We start from the raw sequence: 21,848 nt of genomic DNA, 5'->3' as shown, positions 1-21,848 counted from the left end.
GGAAAGTGCAGAGATCCCGGAGGGCTGTGGGGTCTGGAGAGGACCAGAGAAAAACTTTAGCAAAGCTTATATTTCTTATCCATTATTTTAAACGCTATGATGCTGGAAAGTGGGATTAGGCTGGGTGACTTGTTTCTTGGCTGACACTGGCACAACGGGCGAAGGGGCCTCTTCCTGTGCAATAAACCTTCTATGGTTATAAAATTATTTGTATGTACTTTTCAGGCATATGCTAATATGAAAAAGGTGCACCTAGTATTAGTCAACATTCCTTGCTAAGTATTTTGGTGATGATTATTGGGTGAATACCCTGTTGAATAAATGGCCGCCCTTGCAATTGGCTATTAAGGCAGCGGAGCTAACAGAGATTGAATAAACAGTTACGCTGTGTCAAAGGACAGAAACTGATTAAAGCAAATGTTTCTGACGGTATTTTCAAGGCAAGACCCTAGAGCAAGAATAAGATGGGTGGCCCGCTCTCCTGGCGTCTCTACACATTAGCAATTAAGCTCTTTGACCGGTCAGGGCTGTTAGCTAGGTTGTAGATCAATCCTCCAGGAACATGTCCAGCCAGAGTTGACAAGCCTACCTTAGCATGATATTGTTGACATGTGTCTCAATACTGTACCTGGAAAGGTAAATGCTGTAACTTAGCCTCTGATATCCAGAGAATGCTGCCCAATGAATCAATGCGAGTCCTTTCACCTCCTTGTATTGGTCGGTTCAGGATTAATGTCCTCAGATCAACATTTTTAGTGTGTTGTCCCAGGGAGTTCTGCTGTGTAAAATGAAATGATGATTAACCGATGCACAATTATTGACTTTGACGCAACACAAGGTTCTTTCTCCTCAGTAACTATAGTGCAAGTGCTACAATCGCAATTAAGTCCAAAACTCCCTCGTAAGGTGGCAAAACCTACCCCATGGAAACAAAATCCTTAGGATGTGGGGTAAATGTTAATATTTTAATGCCTTTGTGCATTGGGGGAATATATTGGGGTCTTGGGTGCAACATTTGTCACCAGTACAATTTTCTTTACATAGTGGACAAAAACCTGTTCAGGCTGCGATTTGAACATAGGGCGGAATTGTCCCAGATTTGCACTAAGCACGGTAGCGGGCAGGAAAAACAACGTTGTACCCGCCAGCCGCAATGGCAGCTTTTCACACCGTATCTTCCCAAACCTGCCGCATTAATTATGTATTCCCAGGAAACACGCCGTTTCCATGGCAGGCTCCGATTCGCCTGCCACGCTGTCACCTTGCCGCTTCACCACGCCAGGCACCACATTTAAAGCACAGCCGCGCTCATTGCTTCCAGCCCAGGACTGCAGCAAAGAAGACATGGTCCCAAAAGGCAAGAAGACCGCAGCCCTTGAGCACGTTTTGGACACCGTGGAGGCCCCGCTGTGATGTCCTCTACCCCCACTTTGGCTACAGGAGGGGCGGCTACATTACCACTCCGGCTTGATAGGCGATGGCAGTGGTGATCAGTGCCAATGCTGCACAGAAGAGGTTGGCCATCCAATGCAAATAGAGAATGAATGAGCTCATCTGTGCAGCCAGGGTAAGGCAACCATCTCATCACTCTAAACTCTCACACTCAAGCCCATCACATATTCACTGGCCTCTCACTCACTACCAGCTCAAGGGACAACACCACCCATTCTCTCACACACCCTCACATGTCCATCTGGCCTTATCTCCTCTGGAGGCTGCCTCCTCAGCCCTCACCATCTTGAGGCCACTTACACAGATCAACATGTGCCCCCTCACACACCCTGGGATATCTTCCTTCCCCAGGACAGCTCTCACCCTGCAGCCTCTTCCCTTGCCTGAGGCCACTTCTCCCCGTTCCCCAAGCCCTGGCCCTGCAGCCATTGAAAAGCCATCCACATATGGCTGGTCTGGTAGGTAGAGACCTGCCCGTGAGCCCCGCTAAAAGTGATGTGGTGCTGTCTGTGAAGCCTGGCGCTGATGACTGCGAGTGCTGCCCGAAGCAAGGTAAGCCCCTAGTAAAGTGCAGCCCGCCAAGTGCACGCCTTATATACGCTGTTGTGAAACATGTCAGCGTGTTTTCCCGCCAACATGGGTGGATGATCCAGCGGGGGTGGGGGAGGGGGAGGGGATGAGTCCAGCGGGCTGGCCTTAAAATGATATGCAGATATATTACAATGTGGTTCTTGACTTCTGATGACAGAGAACGCGGCCCACCATCGATCAGCCGAGTGAACCATCGCAAACTGGTTTCGCAACATCGTGAAACATTTTTTTTGGCCTTCTCGCCATATTGTCCGCTCACGCCACCGATCCTGCCCGACGCCAGCGGGCACGGAAAATCCCAGCCATAGTGACCACTATGCCCAGATTTCCAAGAGATGCCCTCTTGTCAGTCAGGGGTTTGAGTAGGCACAGCCGGCTCACTTAGATCGCCTTCCACTTGTATTTCTTAGCTCACCCACAGGGCAGATTCCAGTACCTCACAGTCCACGTGTGAACCTAGACTGTGGGTCTCAGTAAGTTACCCGATTAAAGCGTTTATTGCTGCCTTTCCATTTAGGTGCATCTCTCGCACAGTCATCAGCAGCGGGACATATCCCATTCTCACTGTAACATCCTGTTGCCATCCTGATAGAGATTGATCTTCAGGACAGCAAATAGTGGATAAAATATTTATCAAGGTAGAAAATAAGAGACCCAGCTCTTAATTTATGGACAGGTAGGAAGGAATTACTTTTGTATTGAATGGTTCGAATGACACAATGAACCATGTGGAACAATAGTTGAGATAATAGTTGAGATAACATTACCAGAGTGATAAACAATCAGTTGCAACCCTATTTGCCAGTCATTGGTATCTGTCAGCCTCTGGTACCAGTTTGTGGATAGTCTAAACTTCAGGGGGGTTAATGTGTAACTGACTGAATGTTCTGCTAACATTTAGGAATGCGTTGAGTCACAAAAGAGGCAGCAAGTTTGCCTAATCTGTCCCTTCTTAAGGTTTAATGTTAGAATAACTGGGTCACTACAGGGAAGAAAGGAGCAGCTAGTTGATGCCAGCTTGTTTAGTTGCTTATATTCAGAATCAAAATGTTGTGGGTTCAATGCCCCCTGCACCCGCCTCCCTCCCCACTTCAGAACTTAAGTATCTAACCTAAGATGACATCCTGGTGCAGAACTGAAGGGGTGCTGCATTGTCAGAGGTGCTGCCCTTTAAATGAGACGTTCAGCTGCGATCCCATCTGTTTATAGGCACATGTTAAAATACCTCGTGGTACAATATGAAGAAAAGCAGGAAGCTGCATTCATCCCTCCACCCGTTGCCACTCATGCCATTACAATTTGTGGGATCTTGCTGTGCAAAATATGCTAATGCGTTCACCCACAGAATAATTAATTGTGATAAGGTTTTTTTTTTAAAGTTTACAGTGACATTTGTTTTCACCTACACTCTTTATTGCTATGATAATCTTCAGAGATCCTAAGAAGGAGATAGTGATGGTTTATTATTTGGTAAATGTTTTATTAAAAGCAATGTTTCATTGTTTTCTTCTGCACTACATCATATTAAGAAAAGTTGGGATGAGCAAGAGATGTGTAGCCTGCTGAATCTTGACAGGAGGAAAGACGTGTCGACGAATTCCAAAATAAAAGCAGAATACTGCGGGTGCTGGAAATCTCAAATAAAAACAAAAAAATGCTTCAAAATCTCAGAGCTCTGAAGAAGAATCATACGGGATTGAAACGTTAACTCTGTTTCCCTCTCCACAGATGCTGTCAGACCTGTTGCGTTTTTCCAGCACTTTCTGTTTTAATTTCCGATTTCCAGCATGTTTGTTGCTTTGGATGCAGTGACAGCGAAGTATGAATTATACCCAAACCTGCATAAACAGTTAGTGCACGCGCTTCTTCACAATTTCACCATTCCCGAGTTCGATAGCGACAATGAAAGGCCGCCTGATGATGACGCACCTAGAACAAAGCACTTTTTTGCTCTTCTCACATAGCTAACTAGTCATTTGACCAGGATAACTGATGGAATGTTCTGTAACCCTAGCTGCGAAGGCCCAGCACTTGTGCTTAAGGGCTCCACAGTAACATAGAGATAAAGTCACATTACCCGAAGGGAACAGTCTTTCTGAAAAGGAAGCCATAGGTCTGGAAGTGCTCGGGTTTCCCAACTTAAAAGAATGCTATACCTCAGGGTGTAGTGTACATTCCACTTGACCCCTTCATGCACACCAGCACATGAACACCTTCTCCTTCAAGTCCCTGTTTAGTTTCGACATTGCAGCTGAATGCAGAATGCGATGATGGTCTTCTATTAAAACAGCATCAGCACTTGTTCGTAACAAGGTTCCTGTATGGGACAACGACATGCTGCTCCTAATATTCTAACTCTGCTGTCAGAGTCTGTTACCCAAAAGTCCCAGGGTCCAGCCTCTGAACCTTTCTCAATCTTCAGCTCGTGGCTGGGAGATTGAGTGAGAGGTGAGGGCTGTAGCTTTGCTGAACGATTGAGACTGGCTGCTTCCCTGAGTTCCTGGCAACCGTGCTTGAGCAACAGGCAGAGATCAGCAAAGCAACAGCCCTGGTCATCTCCATCTATGGCCCAGTGAAGAAGAGAGACTCAGTCCAAGCTCATCTCTGTTTAACACATTATACCGAGGGAGCAACCGGAAAAACGGTTAGCAGTGAAAGAAAGGTCCATGGTGGCCCCTTCTCCTTTTGACTCACATCCTTGTTTTCTCTCAGTCTAACTCCCAAGAGAAAATATAGCTAATACGTTTGTCAAAAGGCAGCTGAAAGTAAACTTACATTGAGCTTACTGCATGCTTTTGCTAGAGGTGAATCGACAACTCTGCTGTTCACTTGTCTTTGCTTGTTGAGATAATAAAGCCACTCCTTCACCTCCCTCTCAGTGGAACAGTAAACTGTAAATGGATGTAACAGTGGACCTGCAGACGGATGAAGCAAATGTTTAAATGCACGTCAATTGTAAATCTCTACAAGCTCTGTCACCCTGAAACTCGGCAGTCCCTCCAATTCTGGCTTCTTGCACATCCCCGATTTTCATTGCTCCACCATAAGCAGTCGCACCTTCAGCCATCTAGGCCCTAAGCTCTGAAATTCTCTCCCTAGATTTCTCCGCCTCTCCCTGTCTCTCATCCTTTAATACATTCCTTTAAACCTACCTCTTTCACCGAGCTTCTCTGTCCTCTGAGCTCCTTATGTAGCTCAGTGTCAAATTTTGTCTGGTAATACTCTTCTGAAGCACCTTGGGATTTTTTTTTTAAACTATGTTAAAGGCGTAATATAAATGCAAGTTGTTCTTATTGATATTTGCAGGCCTTTTCTTGTTCTGAGTTATTTTTAGAGCAAGGTGTAGTACTGTATAAGATTTTTGATGGTCTATTTAAACTACCACTTTTACATTTGACCAAAGGCAGTTTTGAAAAGGACTTGGGAGTTACTAAAAGCAGGAGATGTGAAACTGACTCTTTAAGTCGCGCTATCTTCTTTGAATAAGCAAAGTTTTGCAATCTTGCCATATTTTGCAGTGTGCCCGCAGTCAACAAAGAGTTAATTACTGATACACTTCCAAGTCTGCTAGTAAGTTATTGAACAGATAAAAGGATATGATCTACAGGTTAATGGATCCCAAGATAGATTACAAAACACAAATCTCATTGAGAAGCTCAAGCAACATTGTAAACAGGAAGAGCAAAGCTCAAGTGGTTTACATCCATCACCAGAGTGCTGGCTTAGAGATCCCAGTCTCAAAGCCCTTCCAAGTATCATGTCTTTTGAAGTTAGCATGTCTACCCAGGATCTACATTAGAAATATGGAAACGTAGAAAGATTTATGGCACAAAAGTTAGCCATTTGGCCCAAGTGGCCTCCTTCTATACTCTTGGCCCATAGTCATGTGGGCTACAGCACCTCAAGTGCAGTTTTTTTTAATGCGGTAAGGATTTCTGCCTCTACCATCCTTTAAGGTAGTAAATTGCAGACCCCCATCGCCCTCTGGGTGTAAAAAATCCTCCTCAACTCCCCTCTAATCCGTCAGCCAATTGCTTTAAGTCTCTGCCACCTGATTACTGAGCTCTCTGCTAATGGAAATATGTCCTTACCATCCATTCTATTTAGGTCCCTCATAATTTTATACACCTCAATTAAATCTCCCCTTTGCCCCTGATATTAAAATAAATATAAATATTTTGATTATTGGCATGTCCAACACTCAGCGTAATCAATACATCATCAGAAACTCACTGAAGGAGCAATGATTTTGACTTAAAGGTGGAAAGTTTATTGACTAATATGCTCTCCTTGATAACCAAATATGACACAGTTAGTGTCATATGAATTTTTGATAAGGATATTACAACATAGTGGCAGGCTGCTTGGCTCAAGCAGTCTATCATTATCCTGTTAAAAGGCAATAATTACATTTTAGAATTTTTTCAGTTAATTTTGCACTAAACAAAATAGCCTTTTCACAGTACTGCTGGCAGTGACACCACCACTTATAATATCCATTGGGAATGTCACCAACATCAAACGACCTTGGAAGCTTGCAAAATTTTAAGCCACAAAATAGTTCTTTATTTTTTATTTATTCCTCATATTTTTTTTTAATACTTTTTGCATCACCAATATAACCTGAGAGCCTGAGATTGCTTTTCATGGCAAACTCTGGAATGTGATCCCCAAAATCCCATGAAAATCGGTGCTGTCTCCCTTGGTCATTGGCCCTGATGGATGTTGGCCCCCTTGGTCATTGGCCCTGATGGATTTGGCCCCCTTGGTCATTGGGCCTGATGGATATTGGCCCCCTTGGTCATTGGCCCTGATGGATGTTGGCCCCCCCTTGGTCATTGGCCCTGATGGATGTTGTCTCCTTTGGTCATTGGCCCTGATGGATGTTGGCCCCCTTGATCATTGGCCCTGATGGATGTTGGCTCCCTTAGTCAGTGGCCCTGATGGATGTTGGCCCCCTTGGTCAGTGGCCCTGATGGATGTTGTCTCTCTTGGTCATTGGCCCTGATGGATGTTGTCTCCCTTGGTCATTGGCCCTGATGGATGTTGGCCCCCTTGGTCAGTGGCCTTGATGGATGTTGGCCCCCTTGGTCAGTGGTTCTGATGGATGTTGGCCCCCTTGGTCAGTGGCCTTGATGGATGTTGGCCCCCTTGGTCAGTGGCCTTGATGGATGTTGGCCCCCTTGGTCAGTGGCTCTGATGGATGTTGGCCCCCTTGGTCATTGGCCCTGATGGATGTTGTCTCCCATGGTCATTGGCCTTGATGGATGTTGGCCCCCTTGGTCAGTGGCCTTGATGGATGTTGGCCCCCTTGGTCAGTGGCCTTGATGGATGTTGGCCCCCTTGGTCAGTGGTCTTGATGGATGTTGGGCCCCTTGGTCAGTGGCCCTGCACATGGTCCTTTAACAATAACATTCCATGCCAAAATTGAGCAATTTTTAAAAAGCTAATTTAGAGTTTTAGAAACTTGATTTTGTCAATAAATTAGGTTGAAACTCAATCTTTTTTCGAAAAATGTTAACTAATGAACGCCTTATTTTGCTAAAAATGGTCATATTTGTCCGATTAAAGTGAAGTTACAGCTATTTGCTTTCCAAAAATTTATGAGGTAAAACATTTAAGCAGAATTCCTCAAAATCTTCATCAATTCTTGCAATCGATACTTTGTAGGGAACATGTTCATCAGTCAGAGAAGCATGTTTATCTCAGCAGAACTAAACAATCTCATAACTGCTACACAGGCCATAATTGTATGGTTCAAATTTAAGGTCCGTGCTCATCCATGGTTCCGCCATGCAGCTTGCTCTACCCTGCAACCTGCAGTGCACTGAAAGGGAGGAAATTCAATCAGCACTGGACTGTCGGATACTCAGACGATTTTACCATCTTGTGAATCCTGTATGTCACTGCTGCTTTACCTGGGGAGAGACTAGAAGGAGGGGGAGAGAGGAGCATAAGGAGAGAGGAGAAAGAAAAGAGGGGGAGGAGGGGGAAAGGGGAACAGAGACAGGTATAGGAATGGGAAAGGGATAGAGAATGGAAGGGAAGAGGGGAGGGGAGGGAAGGGGGAGAGGAGAGGAGAGGAAAGGGGAGATAAAAGCAGAGGGGGAATGGATGATGAAAGGGAGGGATGAGGGGCAAGGTAGGGAGAGGAGGAAATGGAGAGGGGAAGGGAAGGGGGAAGGGTGAAGAGGGGAAGGGAGGGGAAAGGTCAAGGGGAGATGGAGAAGAGGAGAGAGGAAGAATAAAACAGGAAAAACAAACGCTCAGTGAATAGAAATTCAGAAAGGGAAATTTAAGGAGAACGCTGGTAAGGAATCCAATTGCTCATTAAACAGAAACTTGTTACATAAATCTTGTGATAATTGCAATCTTCAATGAATGACCCTTCAATATTAAAGGATTTTTGGTTGTAAAAGGTAATTAAACAGGACTGACATTTTAATCGGATCATTTAGTACCTAAACTGTTTGCTACATACCTGTCATTTGAAATGCGTGACTCTGCTTTGAGCTGCTGTTGGTATTCTCCATGTTATTCACCATAATCCCTGCTAAGGGGAGCGTGCCCTATACGCAGAAAGTAGAGAGACAAGATTACATGCAATGCATATTACTGTGTTTGTGAATTACCCAATTCATAATTAAAATTCCTTCCACCATGAAATAGCACTATAGGTGTACAAAAGGTTAGCATGATTGTTTGAACCTCCTTTGTGCACTGTTTTGCATGAACCCATTCATTCATTAATGTCACACATGGCAATGTCATGGTCTATTCCATCAAGATGTGAGTTTAAGGGGCAAGTTGCCCAGAGAGACCATGGAGTGGGTGGGTTGGAGGGGACTGGGGAGATTTAATTCCATTTCAGAGCACATATTGGAAAATTACACATTCCGAGCTCATGATTTTACCTCCATCTAAAAGAATGAATCATAGGCCAAGAGGGCAAACAGCCACTTGACACAGGCAGCTAGCATGCAATGAGAGTGTTGAAGTAGAAGATCTTCTCCTCCTTCCTGTAGTGCCAGGAAATTCAAGAGGGAACTCAATAGATATTTGGAAGAGGGAGTGCCTGAGAGGTTTTTATTTTTAATGTTGGCATGAATTGAATGAGATCTCTGTGTCTCTTGTACCTTCTTATCTTTGGGAATAGAGCTGACTCAATCTGATAGACGTGCAGACATTGAAACCCAATGAGACATAAGTTACTTATCTTTGAATCCTGTGCAGTGAAAATATCCGAATTATAAAGACCTAATTCAATGCCCTCAGGATGGCACCACGTTCTGACCATGCAGGATGATGAGTTTAAGTTAGAGTTACCTGGTAAGTGAAGCCACGGAAATCCTCAGAGAGAATAAGCAGATGGCTCTGGAATAACGCCAAACATCTGTCATTGATATCCTACAGCAAGAGACAGATTTCTTTACTAATGTATCAGAAGGGCTCCAATAAGATTATATCAGACCATGAGCAGTGAGTAAATATTGATGCACATAACCTGACATAGCAGGTTCTGGTTTGACGCCCCTTTAACAAAAATGGAATTAATGGCCTAATAAAACTCCACACTTAAAATTCATATGTTCTAAACTTACCTAATTCCACAGTTTTGTTATGGATCATTAACTAAAGAAAGCAGTCAGATAATCCCCCTGTAGGTTTTTTTTAATAAATGGATTCCAGGCCCTTGTTAGTAGCTTGTTACTCAGGTCTTGCTGCTGGCTGCAATTATTTATTTTGCCACAGCAATATGACTAGTGGTCACCAACGCGTTAGGGTATCTCTATTTTCACCTGGTTCTATTCTCTACTTATTGCCAGATACCACAGAGATGGAGGTGAGGGTGGGGAGTCTGGCTAACAGCCGAGTTTCATATGTACAATACATTTTTTTCAATCTGCAGCTTGTCCTCTGCCCACTCTCTGGAGTACAGATTAAATACATGGCTGGAATCCTGGCCTACAGAGAACAGAATCCTCCCTGCATGCAGTTGGAGATGGAGCTTCAGATTTTGTTACCTCTAGACTTGACTATTCCAATGCCCTCCTGGCTGACCTCTCAACTTCCATAAACTTGACCCCAACATTACTTGCACAAAGTCCCATTCACCAATTACATCTAAGCTTGCGGACCTGGTGACATAGCTCAGCTAACATCCTGAAACACTTCACAAAGAGCATTGTGCAGTTACATGATTAAATGCAGCAGCCAGTTGGTACCCAGGAAGAACCAGCTCGCCTTCTCTTTGGAATAAGGGAGAAATGTTGACATTGTTGACTCTCTGCTCTTACTCGAATAGTGACGTGAGATTCTAAACCTCCTATTAAGCTGCTGGAACAGGCCCTTAGCATTGCGCAAGGTGATCGTTTAGTTTTTCCAGTATTTTCTGTTTTTATTGACAGTCTAGTTGCTTGTTCAAATCCATAAATAACCTGAATAATTGGATGTCTTGTGGCACAGTGGGTAGTGTCCCTGCCTCTGAGCCAGAAGCTCTGGGTTTCAGTCCCACTCCAGGACTTGATGGCCAATGAAGGTGTGTTCATAATGTGGTACTTAAACAGGTTGAGTATCAACCTGCAAATCCTTTCCAACACACGCCAATGTGCAGGCGGTAAGAGCGAAAGTGATTCCTCATCAGCCATGTGTGATGGAAATAAAGTTGGATCCTCTACCATCATTATCTGTAGCTCCAGGCTACAAGATGATTGCAAAAAGCACACGTTGGCACAGCAACTTGAACTTCTTGAGTGAACTGTAACACGTCAGCACCATCTGAATAATTGGAGATATAATGTGCTAGGTAGAGTGTGGTCGGGTGGAACCGGTGACTTTGGGCCTATGATTCCCAAAGTTCTCCATCACTGGAGGTTTTCCTCACCTCACGTCTGGATCTCTTGTTGAGTAATAGATGGAGACTGATTGTGGTGGTTAGTCAACAGCCCCGTTACCATTATATCATGTGACTGGAGGATGGCAGAGGCAAACTAAATATTCCTTGGTCTTTTTCCGTCTAGCAATTCATATGCACCTTAAATCCTGGGCTGGGACTTGAAGTCACAATCTTCTGAGTGAGATAAAGAGTTCTGTCCACCCAGCCTAACTTGTAACGTAACAAGGCTGGAATTGTGTGCCTTTGTCAGATTATCCTGACTCCAGTGAGAACAGAAACATTGGTTTGATCTCAATGGTGATAAGGCCTCTTAGCAGATCTGCGCCTTGGAGAAATCAGCCCCAACATAAGAACATGAGAAAAAGGAGCAGGTTTGACCATTTGGCCCCTCCAGTCTGCTCCACCATTCAATAGGATCATACTGATCTTTTGCTTCAACTTCACTTTCCTGTCCGCCCTCTATATCCCACGATTCCCTGAGAGGCCAACAATCTGTCCATCTCGGCCTTGGATATATTCAACGATGGAGCATCCACAACCCTCTGGGGTAGGGAGTTGGAAAGATTCACAACCCTCTGAGTGAAGAAATTTCTCTTCACCTCAGTCCTAAATGATCGCTCCCTTATCCTAAGACTGTGTCCCCTTGTTCTAGATTCTCCAAACAGTGGAAACAACCTCTCAGTGTCTACTCTGTCAAGCCCCCTCAGAATCCTGTATGTTTCAATAAGGTCGGCTTTTTAGTTCTTCGAAACTCCAGAGAATATAGGCCCAATTTACTCAGCCTCTCATCATAGGACAACCCCTCGTCCTAGGGACCAATCTAGTGGCCATTCACTTACCACCTCCAATACAAGTATATCCTTCCTTCATCTTGTGAGACACATATCTGAACTCTAAGTAATGACAAAATTCCTTACCTTGCAGGGTTGACGACAGATTTTAACCGTGGAACAATGAATCATTTTCCCTAGATCTTCCAGCTTCATCCCACTTTGATCCCACTCCATGATGGGGTTGTTGAGCAGTCTAGTTTCTATATCTGCTTTATCATACTGCTTTGTTTCCTAATTGAAATATATAAATGAGTCATGCAGTCAGCAATGGGAATTAATCACAAATTAAAGACACATTGAGCAGACCCCCAAACATGGGTGGATTTGGGTTGGGTGGGATGTTCAAATGTGAAAAAAAATCAAAGCCGAACACAAGCCATGTCTACCCCCCCACCACCAACTTGCAGTTTTAGAGGAGGTGCACAGGGTGGGGGTGGGGGTGGGGGTGGGGGTTGTGGTCAACCCTCTCCGAGGAGGCAGGTGACACATTTAAATATTTTAATGAGGCTCACATTTCTCCCCCATTTTTGGTTTAACCCTGGCTGACTGTGTTTGCTGGACGCCTGGAAAACCGGCAGCTAAAGGGAGGTGAAGACTACTGGACCCAGAAGGTAAGTTCCATTCCAGCATTGCTTGTGGACCAGGAAGGAGTAGGAGTCCTTCCCCTCACCTGGTCCTCCCGAGTTTACTTGGAAACCACAACCTTGGCCATCCAGCCCCTGCCCCCCAAACCCTTCGTGTTTGGAGCAATGCACTTCCTTCCAAGTCACGATGACCCCTCTGGTCTTTTAGGCACTCCCTCCCACCCCGGCCTTTCCCATCTTCAGACCCCCCCCACCCCCCCCACCCCCCAATTTCCCTCCCCCATCCATCAACCCACCTGGGGACCTTTGATCTCCCCGACGCTCCCCGGCTTCCAAACCCCACCCCACTCAGACCTTTTCAAATTCTCCCCAAGCTATGATCGCCCCCCCACCACTACTGCCCCAACTGGCCTTCAATTTACTCCCTGTCCCCCTGGTGAATTCCACCGCCCCCTCACACCCCGGTAAAATGGAGCTCATTGTCTGCCATCGGTGCTACCCACAGCCCTTCAGACAAGCATTGACCCTGATGAATCAAAAACCATTGTAGCCTCCTTCCACTAGGATTGAGACATGTCTTTCAGTTGAAATCATGCTGTCTAATATTGGTAACTCACATATTAGTGTGAAGTGTGAAACTGGTTTGTCTGCTATTTTAAACCGTAGTAAAAGGATTAACACCTTCGTAAAAACAATAGATGCAGGAATTTTATTCCAGCAGCCAAAAACATTTGTTACTAATATCGCACAGGACAATTTCCACCCAAAAACTGGCAAAAATATCTTTCATGCTGCACTGTTCAAGATGGTTGTCAAAAAACCATGCCGTTCACATTTTTTTCAGTTCATAAAAGAAACCCTCCTGACTCTCTGGGAACAGGGGAGGAATGACCACCGGGCGTGAAACATTAATAAGCTCATGAATAAAGCCTGGCGTGGCAGGAATGCTTGGGAACAGCGCTAAAACTGTTCAGCTCTAAATCCTTAGGGCCCCACCCAAATGTATTTACTGCAGCTTCTGTTCCGGGGAAGCAGAACCACTGCTGAGGCCAAGTGTGTCCCAGAACAGCTTCCAGGAAACTTGGGCAGACTCTATCCGACCATGTTTTGGCCGCAAGTTTGAAAAGGGAGGCCTGTGTACTGTCAGTGTTAAAACAGAAAACTGCAAATGCTGGTAGTTTGAACTCACATTTCTATCATGTCTTTCACTTCAGGATGTCCTGAAGCATTTTTCAGCCAAGTACTTTTTGAAGTATTGTAATAGAGGAAATATGTCAGCCAATTTGTGCATAGCAAGCTCCCACAAACAGCAATACGACAAGTGACCAAATAATCATATTTAATGATCATTGTTTGAGGGTTAAATATTGGCCAGGACTTCCCTATTTTCGTCAAAATGGGGCTGCTGTGTTGTTATAAATGCAATAGAGGCACCGATCACTCATCAAGGATTGTGTAAACACATTGTGGGTTCACTTATTGAGACTGGGCACGTGGGAACATTTATACAAAGATAGAAAGATTGAAGACATCAGAGCTGTGCTGTGTTGTGCTCACAGGCAAAAGTGAAATGAAGACTGTATGGCATGACACACTTCCCTTCTAGTGATGTCATGCTCCTATCCCTTAAAAGGCACGTTACAACAAGGACCTTTAATGTAAAGCTGACAAAGGGGCTTTGGTTTTGCAGCTCATCTGCAGGACCACATCTTCAACAGTGCAGCATTCCGACAGCACTGCACTGGCATGTTAGCCTAGGTTATGTGCTCGAGGGCTTTAGCTCACAACCAGCTGACGCAGAGGCAAGAGTGCTACCACTGAGCCATGGCTGAAAGACTGAGGAGAAAAAAGGAACCCCAGAGAAACAGCATCTTAGAGAGAAGGGCTAGGTTATAAGCTCCATCTTAGCTGAATTGACAGGGCACATGTCTGAAATGTCAAAACTTGTCATTCCTTTTTGAGGATGACTGACATGTTGTGCACATCCAGCCATTGCTGGTAAAGTGTTTGGCAATGCTGGCCATGATTCTAACGAATATTTAGCGTTAAAATGTGTTTTACTTCCGGATGTCTCTACGTGGCATGTCCCAGCTCTCCACAATGTTAATAACCAAGCTGACAGTCAGCAGTTACACAAGAATAAGGAAGTCTTGCAATATCCCTCACCATTAATTGGCTTTTATTTGGCGCCTTTGATGTGGCTGGGCCCTGTCAGTGCACCCTCAAGGCAGGACGATCGAGAACTTGGTCTAAACCCGCAAAAGGGCACTGTGTACCATAACCACCTACAACTCAAACATACCTCTGTACCTTATCAGTTGAATCCTAAATTATCACATTGCTTCTCCGGAACTGCACTGGAAAAACCACTGATATGTTAAATGCTTTCATCACGCAGTAAAGATGCCTGTAGTGTGAGTCACTGGCCTCACTGTGTAGCAGTCTTACCTCTGGGACAGAACCTTTGTGCATTCAACTCACTCCAGTTAGTTACAATCACAGGCTAACTTTTCAGTACAGTACTGAAGGCATATTGAACTGGTAGAGGTGCCACCTTTTGGATGAGATGTAAAAGATCCCTTGGCACTATTTTGAAGAGGGGAAATGAGTTCTTCCTGGTGTAATGGGCGACATTTATTCGGCAAACAACATCGCTAAAACAAAGTCACCTGGGGCTTGTCACATTGTTGCTGTTTGTGGGATCTCACTGTGCACAAACTGGCTGTCCCATATTTTACATTACAAGGGTGGCTATGCTTCAAAAAGTGTTTAATTGGCCGTAAAGCACTTTGGGATGCCCTGATATCAGATAATTGGCACCACCAGAAATGTAGATTTTTCCTTTTAATTTTGTTGAGTCCAAAACTAATTTTGTAGGCAAACATCTTCTTGTAGATCCTTTGGGTAAATTTTCTAAGATTCTGCATTTGGCATATGTTCTCGCACAATGTTGATGAGAATTTGGTACCGATGAACAGGTCCAAAATGTAGGCGCTCTTAATCTCCATGCCCGTAATATCAGGACTGCGTCAAATCAGATACTTTGATCTCAGCACCTAATGCTCCAATCTAATCTCCCATGTTGGGAACTCTGCTGAAATCCTAATCCACACTTTTGTTCCTCCAGACATGACGGCCAGGATTTTCCAGCCTTCAGGTCCATCGATGCCTCAATTTCAAAACGCTTATCATTGTGTTCAAATCCCTCCATGACTTTGCCCCCTCCCGATCTCTGTAAACTAAAACCTGGAATGGGTGGGTTGTCTTATGATGAAAGGTTGGACAGGTTAGGCTTGTATCCACTGGAGTTTAGAAGAGTAAGAGGTGACTTGATTGAAATATATAAGATCCTGAGGGGTCTTGACAGGGTGGATGTGGAGGGGATGTTTCCTCTCATGGGAGAATCTAGAACTAGGGGTCATTGTTTAAAAATAAGGGGTCCCCCATTGAAGACAGAGATGAGGAGAAATTTTTTCTCTCAGACGGTAGTGAATCTTTGGAATTCCCTTCTGCAAGAGGAGTGGAAGCAGAGTCTTTGAATGGTTTTAAGGCAGAGCTAGATAGATTCTTGATAATCAAGGGGGTGAAAGGGTATTGGGGATAGGCGAGAGGTTACAATCAGATCAGCCACCATCTTATTGAATGGCAGACCAGGCTCGAGGGGCCGAGTGGCCTACTCCTGCTCCTAATTCATATGTCCATATGTTGTATGTCTGTAACTTTCTCCAACCCCACAAGCCTTCAAAAATTCCAACTCTTGCCTCTTGTGCATCCCCCACTTCCTTTGCTCCAGCATTGGTGGCTCTACCTTCAGTCACCTAGGCCCTGAACTCTGGAATTCCCTCCCTACACTGCTCTTTCTCTGTCTCCTTTATTAAAATGCTCCTTAGTACATATCTCCTTAATCAAGCTTTTGGTCACTTGTCTTAATCCCTCATTTTGTTGTTTGGTGTCAATTTTTGTTTGACAATGCTGTTGTGGAACACTTTGGGATTCTTTACTATGCCAGATGTGCTACATAAATGCGAGTTGGTGTTATTGAGGCAGATTTCATCATGAGATCATGAACACATTTGTTGCAAGTACATTTGTTGATGTTAAAGATAGTGAAGAGCGTATATTGCCCACTCCAGGTGTCATGTACCAGTTGGAGAACTGACCCTTTTATGTTCTATCTTCAGTAATATGAATAAAAACTCTCGATTGAGAAATCATAAATGATTGGCTCACAGACTGGAAGGCCCAGAAAACGGCTGTGATGAGGAAAGTTACCCAGCAGCACTGGTGCCTTGGTTTCCGGGCAGAAGCTCATGGATATCAATATCGGTGCCTGCTTGCTACACTTAGGCTGGTGGTTCAGGTGCAGATGCAGTTTGGCGTTCCGAGGGAGCCTCAGAGAGAATAAGGGGCACGGGTGCCACTGCGATAGCTCAGGAACTTACACCATTTTACCGTCTGGTAAAACCCGAGCTTTTACAGTGAAAGCAAACTGCAGTTTCACCTACTTGGAAACAGGAACAAGGTGAACCCAATAAGGATGAGTTGTGAGCTTGTTCTTCAGTATAATCGTATACCATAGAGCAGGCATGGCCTCAGGAGCAGTCTGGTGCCACTCTCTGGCAGGCTGGTTTTCAATAAGAGGGTTGAGGGTATATTATATTACCAAGTATTCCACTTAATACTTACATTCATATATATATAAATGGTAGAAAAGACATGTATATACAGTTCGCTAAAATGTCTCAAAGCACTTATTATAATGAATTAGTTTAGAGTGCAGTCCAGCCTGAAGTGTTAAGAGGTTCAGCAGCCATTCTGAGCTAGTAATGCTTCAGAAACAGCAATGCGATGAATGACCAATTTATCTGCTTTTAGCCAGAAGTTGTTGAGGGGTGCGGATTGGCGGGACGCCCATGGGGAATCATATAATCATACAGCACAAGAGGAAACATTCTCTCCACATCCACCCTGTTAAGACCCTTCAGGATTTAAACGTTTCAATCAAGCCGCCTCTTACTCTGCTAAACTCCAGTGGATACAAGCCTAGCCTGTCCAACCTTTCCACATAAAGACAACCTACCTATTCCAGGTATCCCACTTAATACTTACATTTATATATATATATATATACACCCGTGCCCCTGTTCTGATGAAGAGTCACTCGGACTCGAAACGTTAACTGTGTTCCTCTCCGCAGATGCTGTCACACCTGCTGAGTTTTTCCAGCTATTTTTGTTTTTGGACCTATTCCAGGTATTAGCTTACAGGGATTGGGAGGGGGCAGGAGGGATTTGAACACAATGATAAGCATTTTGAAATTGAGGCGTTACTGGACCTGATGGCCGGAAAATAGTAGGCCATTCAGCCACCCTGCCTGTGCGGGCTCTTCGAAAGAGCTATCCAACTAGACCTGTTTCTCCAACTGCCCTGTAATTATTTCCCGTTCAAGTATTTGTCTAATTCCCTTTTAGAAGCAATGATTGAATCTGTTTTCACCATCATTTCAGGCTGTGCGTTCCAGATCATAACAGCTCACTGAGTTAAAAAAAATCTCATCTGCATCATCCCTCATTTGCCAGTTACCTTATAGGTTCACTCATTATCAGCCCTTCTACCAGTGGAAGCAGCTTTTCCTAATATACTCAAACTCTTTCAAGTTATCAACAGTCACAGATTGCAACTCTTTCGAGTACAATCACAGTTCTTGGTTTCCAGGAGTGGGACATGAACCCACAACCCTCTGATTCAAAGGCGAGGGTGCTATGAACTATCAAAGCCCCGCCCTGCTCTTCTTGGACTAGTGCCATCAGATCTTCCACTTCCACTTGACATTCAGACAGGGCCTTTGTTTAAGGCTTACCCCAAAGGACTGCACCTCTGACAATGCAGCACTCTTTCAGCTCTGCACTCAAGTACTAGCCTAGTTTATGAACTCAAATCCTGGTGTGGGCTCAAGTTTGCTTTTACATTACAGCAGTGACTACGCTTAGAAAAGTACTTCATCGGCTATAAAATGCTTTGGGGTGTCCTGAGGTCACGAAAGGCACTATACAAATGCAAGCCTTTCTTGTTAATAAAAGCACATTGTTATATGGATTAAGAGAGGCCACTGTAACACAGCAAGGAGGCCTGTTATTCTGCATCGTTATACACCCGTGCCCCTGTTAGGGTCACAGACATTTTAAATTTGCCTGCTATGGTTTTTAACATTCGGCAACTGGTAGCTTACCTTCACTGAACGTGTTTGTGCCTGTGCGATGAGATCAGTTTGATTCAGATCAGGTGCTGGCTCCTTCTGCAACTTGGCATAACTATCTGGCTGTACTTGTTCCCTGATAGAGGCACTGTAATCAAAGTACAGTACATTTGTTTTTGAGGGATTGCTGTACTGTAATACATTTCAGCATGCGAGTACTCTTAAACATTAGGAACCATGATGAGGCTGGACTTGCGCCTCATGATATTAAGCCACACTTTTGACCAGCAGTCCCCTTTGCTATTTTAACAAAGGGATTTGTGTACACCTTGTGCTTATCAAGGTGAGGGATCTTTGAGCTGGTGGATAGGCATTTGACTGCAAGGTAAAGTCAGCTCCAAACGTGCAGTATATCTTAAAAGCAAAAATCTTTAGCTCTGATGAAGAGTCATGCAGGCTTGAAACATTAACTCTGTTTCTCTCTCCACAGGTGCTGCCTGACCGGCTGAGTTTTTCCAGTATTTCCTGTTTTTATTTTAGTGCTGCCTATCTTCCTCTGTTTGCTAAACTTGTTGAAGGAGTTAGCACCAGTTTAAGCCAGGGAATGTGCCCCGAGTTGGCCAGGTCCGAAGGCCTTGCTGCTTCTCAATGTGACATCTTTTCATTTCGCACATAGACTCCACCATTGGCTGCCCACACCAGGCCTCAGAAGCATCATGCTGTGTTTCTAGCACAGAAGGAGGTTACTTGCCTGCGTTGGCTCTTTTCCTTTCATTCTGGCTCCCTGCCTTTTTCCCCATATCATTCTGCGGAATAATAGAACTAGAATATGGGAAAGGGGCTGCACGACCCCATTTGGTGGCCAATCGGTGTTGCCAATTAATGGTCAGTTAAGGCCAGTGATGCCAATGGGGATTACAGTGAGCCTACTGCAGCCAGCAGACAATATAACTTCTAACAAGCTCACCACATAAAAATAGCAAAGAAATGTTAGAACAAAAAGAAATTGTCATTATTGACACCAACTCTGAGGGGTTATCATTGGACAAATAGGGTTTCCCTGATCAGTACGTAGAACACATACATTTTTCTTTTTAGTTATTCATGGGATGTGGGCAGACCAGCATTTATTGACCCTGTTCAGAAGGCATTTAAGATTCAACCACATCGCTGTGGGTCCAGAGCAGGTGAGGATGGCAGATTTCCTTCCCTGAAGGACATTAGGGAACCAGATGGGTTTTTACAACAATCGACAATGGTTTCATGGTCATCATCAGACTTTTAATTCCAGATTTTTATTGAATTCAAATTCCACCATCTGCCGTGGTGGGATTCGCACCCAAGTCCCCAGATCATTAAGCTAGGTTGCTGGATTACTGGTCCAGCGACTACGCCATCGCCGCCCGGTAAATTTAAGATCATCACCAAAAGATTGAAGGGCAAGGTATCAGGACATTCTATTTTTAACTAAGATGGTTAAAAAGGAGACAAAGTGCCCTGTTACAAAGTGGTGGAAGAAGAATCCATGATAACCTTTAACCGAGATATGGGTAAATATTTTTAGAAAAAAAAAAGTGAAAGGTTATGGAAAAAAGGGCCAGCGATGAAATTCTTTCAAAGAGCCGGCATAGCACATTGAGCTGAATAGCCTCCTTCTAGGCTGCAAATTTTACAATACTAAGTGCGAGTAGAGATAATGTCCGAATGCCCATGTTTGACATTCACTCACTGTCAACACAACGCCCGATTTGCGAGCCTTTTGGGACTATATGAAGAGTTGAGCATCACATTTGTTAGAGTAATTTGTAGTTCAATGGTAAATTCCTCCTGTCACATACATGAACAAGAAAAGTTTAAACAAGAAATAAAACCGACAGATGGGATTCGGTAGATTGCTCTGTGACATAATAATTGAAAACAGCAATTATATTAAAAGAGCATTCTAATTGACTATGCACCAATTGCTTTGTAATCGTACATCAGAGAACTTCCTGCGTTATAGCGCTCTCTCCCCCATGTCGTTCCACAGCAGGAAAAATTCACCTCACGATGTCACGGAGACTGACCTCTGCGTGACATCTTCGCAAAACCGAGAAACGTAATTGGAAAATCAAAGTGGCTCAGTGGAGGTTTCGTCGGGTAAGAGTTTAAGACAGTTCTTTTGGCAATGCGCTGGTTAACAGATTGAGTAAAATTCCTTTGCGTCTTATTCTCACACACTTGTTAGTCTATTGAAAATAAATGGGCACACAGCAAATTAACTAAAGCATTACTTGGGGTCATTACACCTCATGGTTGTGTTTCAGTCCAACAGGAATTAGGCTAATACCAAGGTTCGTATATCAGTCACTCAAGCTGTGCTGTTAAAGTTTATCTGGATCTGTGATTAAGTTACAGCCTTGCCACTCACTCCCCATTCATGTATAACTTTGCACGTTCTGCTGTTATTTTGAATGAACTTTCCACTGTGTTCCACTTTTAAACCTGAATGGCAGCTTTCAATCTTAAATGCTGCTCAATTATAGAAAGAAGTTAGAATCTGAGCAGCCCAAAATTTTGAAACTTTAATCCTTATTAACAATCGCCCACTGCTGTTAAGAGAGCATTTCTATCAGTGTGTTTGAAGAACATTAAAATATTTTGTATGTTAACAATGTCCAATTCGGAGTTTCCTTGTGTTTTACACTCTATACAGTTCAGTCTTGCAGGAACAGTCTCAGTACTCTGCCAGTTAAAAGTTGGCTGAAGTTAAATAATCTGCTGATAACACTAATTAACAGATTTGAGGTCCACATACCGTCTATCTCTCGACTTTTTTGTCCACTTTCTTGAGTGATGTGCCCTCTTTGGGATACAAGATAAACTGTTGCCCATTCTATTCGAGAGGCTTGGCTGGATCACCCAGCAGAACCTCCAAGCCCCAGTGTCAAATGCAAACTGATAGTACAGCGCTGACGGCTTGCTGCTGTGTGTTTAACTCATTCCCTCGTTTCCTGTTTTAAGTGAATGACTCCAGTGGGTGGGGACTTGAAGAGTCAACCTGAGTCAAACCTGACAGGCAGGTCAAAGGTCTTATTTTTCCCAGATAAGTGTAACATCAAAATGCCTCACAGGTAAATGAAGGATCACTCTTGGTGGGAAGATTTTTTGCTGTGTGTGTTATGGCTGGCTTGATTGTACAAGCCTGCTGTGTGTGCAGTCTCTGTGCAGTACCACCAGCCTTACTGTGAACCAGAAAGCGTGTTTATAATTGAATTGGCTTGTTTATTTTAACTACTTAGGAGTGCATTACCTCC

At 44.1% G+C, this 21,848-nt stretch overlaps 1 protein-coding gene across 4 annotated transcripts in view; it reads right to left on the bottom strand.

The window, feature by feature from the left end:
* Positions 1-21,533, bottom strand: part of plekhn1 (pleckstrin homology domain containing, family N member 1) — a 42,357-nt gene extending 20,824 nt beyond the window's left edge. For 2 of the 4 annotated variants that reach the window (XM_078557859.1, XM_078557861.1), the window contains exons 1-7: positions 21,350-21,533; positions 18,586-18,700; positions 11,857-12,003; positions 9,370-9,450; positions 8,525-8,612; positions 4,819-4,958; positions 629-778 (exon numbers count right to left, since the gene is read on the bottom strand). In XM_078557859.1, the coding sequence (XP_078413985.1) occupies positions 629-778; positions 4,819-4,958; positions 8,525-8,612; positions 9,370-9,450; positions 11,857-12,003; positions 18,586-18,700; positions 21,350-21,426 (798 nt within the window). In that variant the 5' untranslated portion in view covers positions 21,427-21,533. The remainder of the gene's footprint in view (positions 1-628; positions 779-4,818; positions 4,959-8,524; positions 8,613-9,369; positions 9,451-11,856; positions 12,004-18,585; positions 18,701-21,349) is intronic. The other 2 variants (XM_078557860.1, XM_078557862.1) reach the window with 2 other exon arrangements.
* Positions 21,534-21,848: the final 315 nt, after the last annotated feature.

This window comes from Cetorhinus maximus, chromosome 15 (assembly GCF_964194155.1).
Source record: "Cetorhinus maximus chromosome 15, sCetMax3.hap1.1, whole genome shotgun sequence".
Lineage (NCBI taxonomy): Eukaryota > Metazoa > Chordata > Chondrichthyes > Lamniformes > Cetorhinidae > Cetorhinus > Cetorhinus maximus.
The sequence above is the reverse complement of the archived record's forward strand: the minus strand, read 5'-3'. Positions and strand labels throughout refer to the sequence as shown.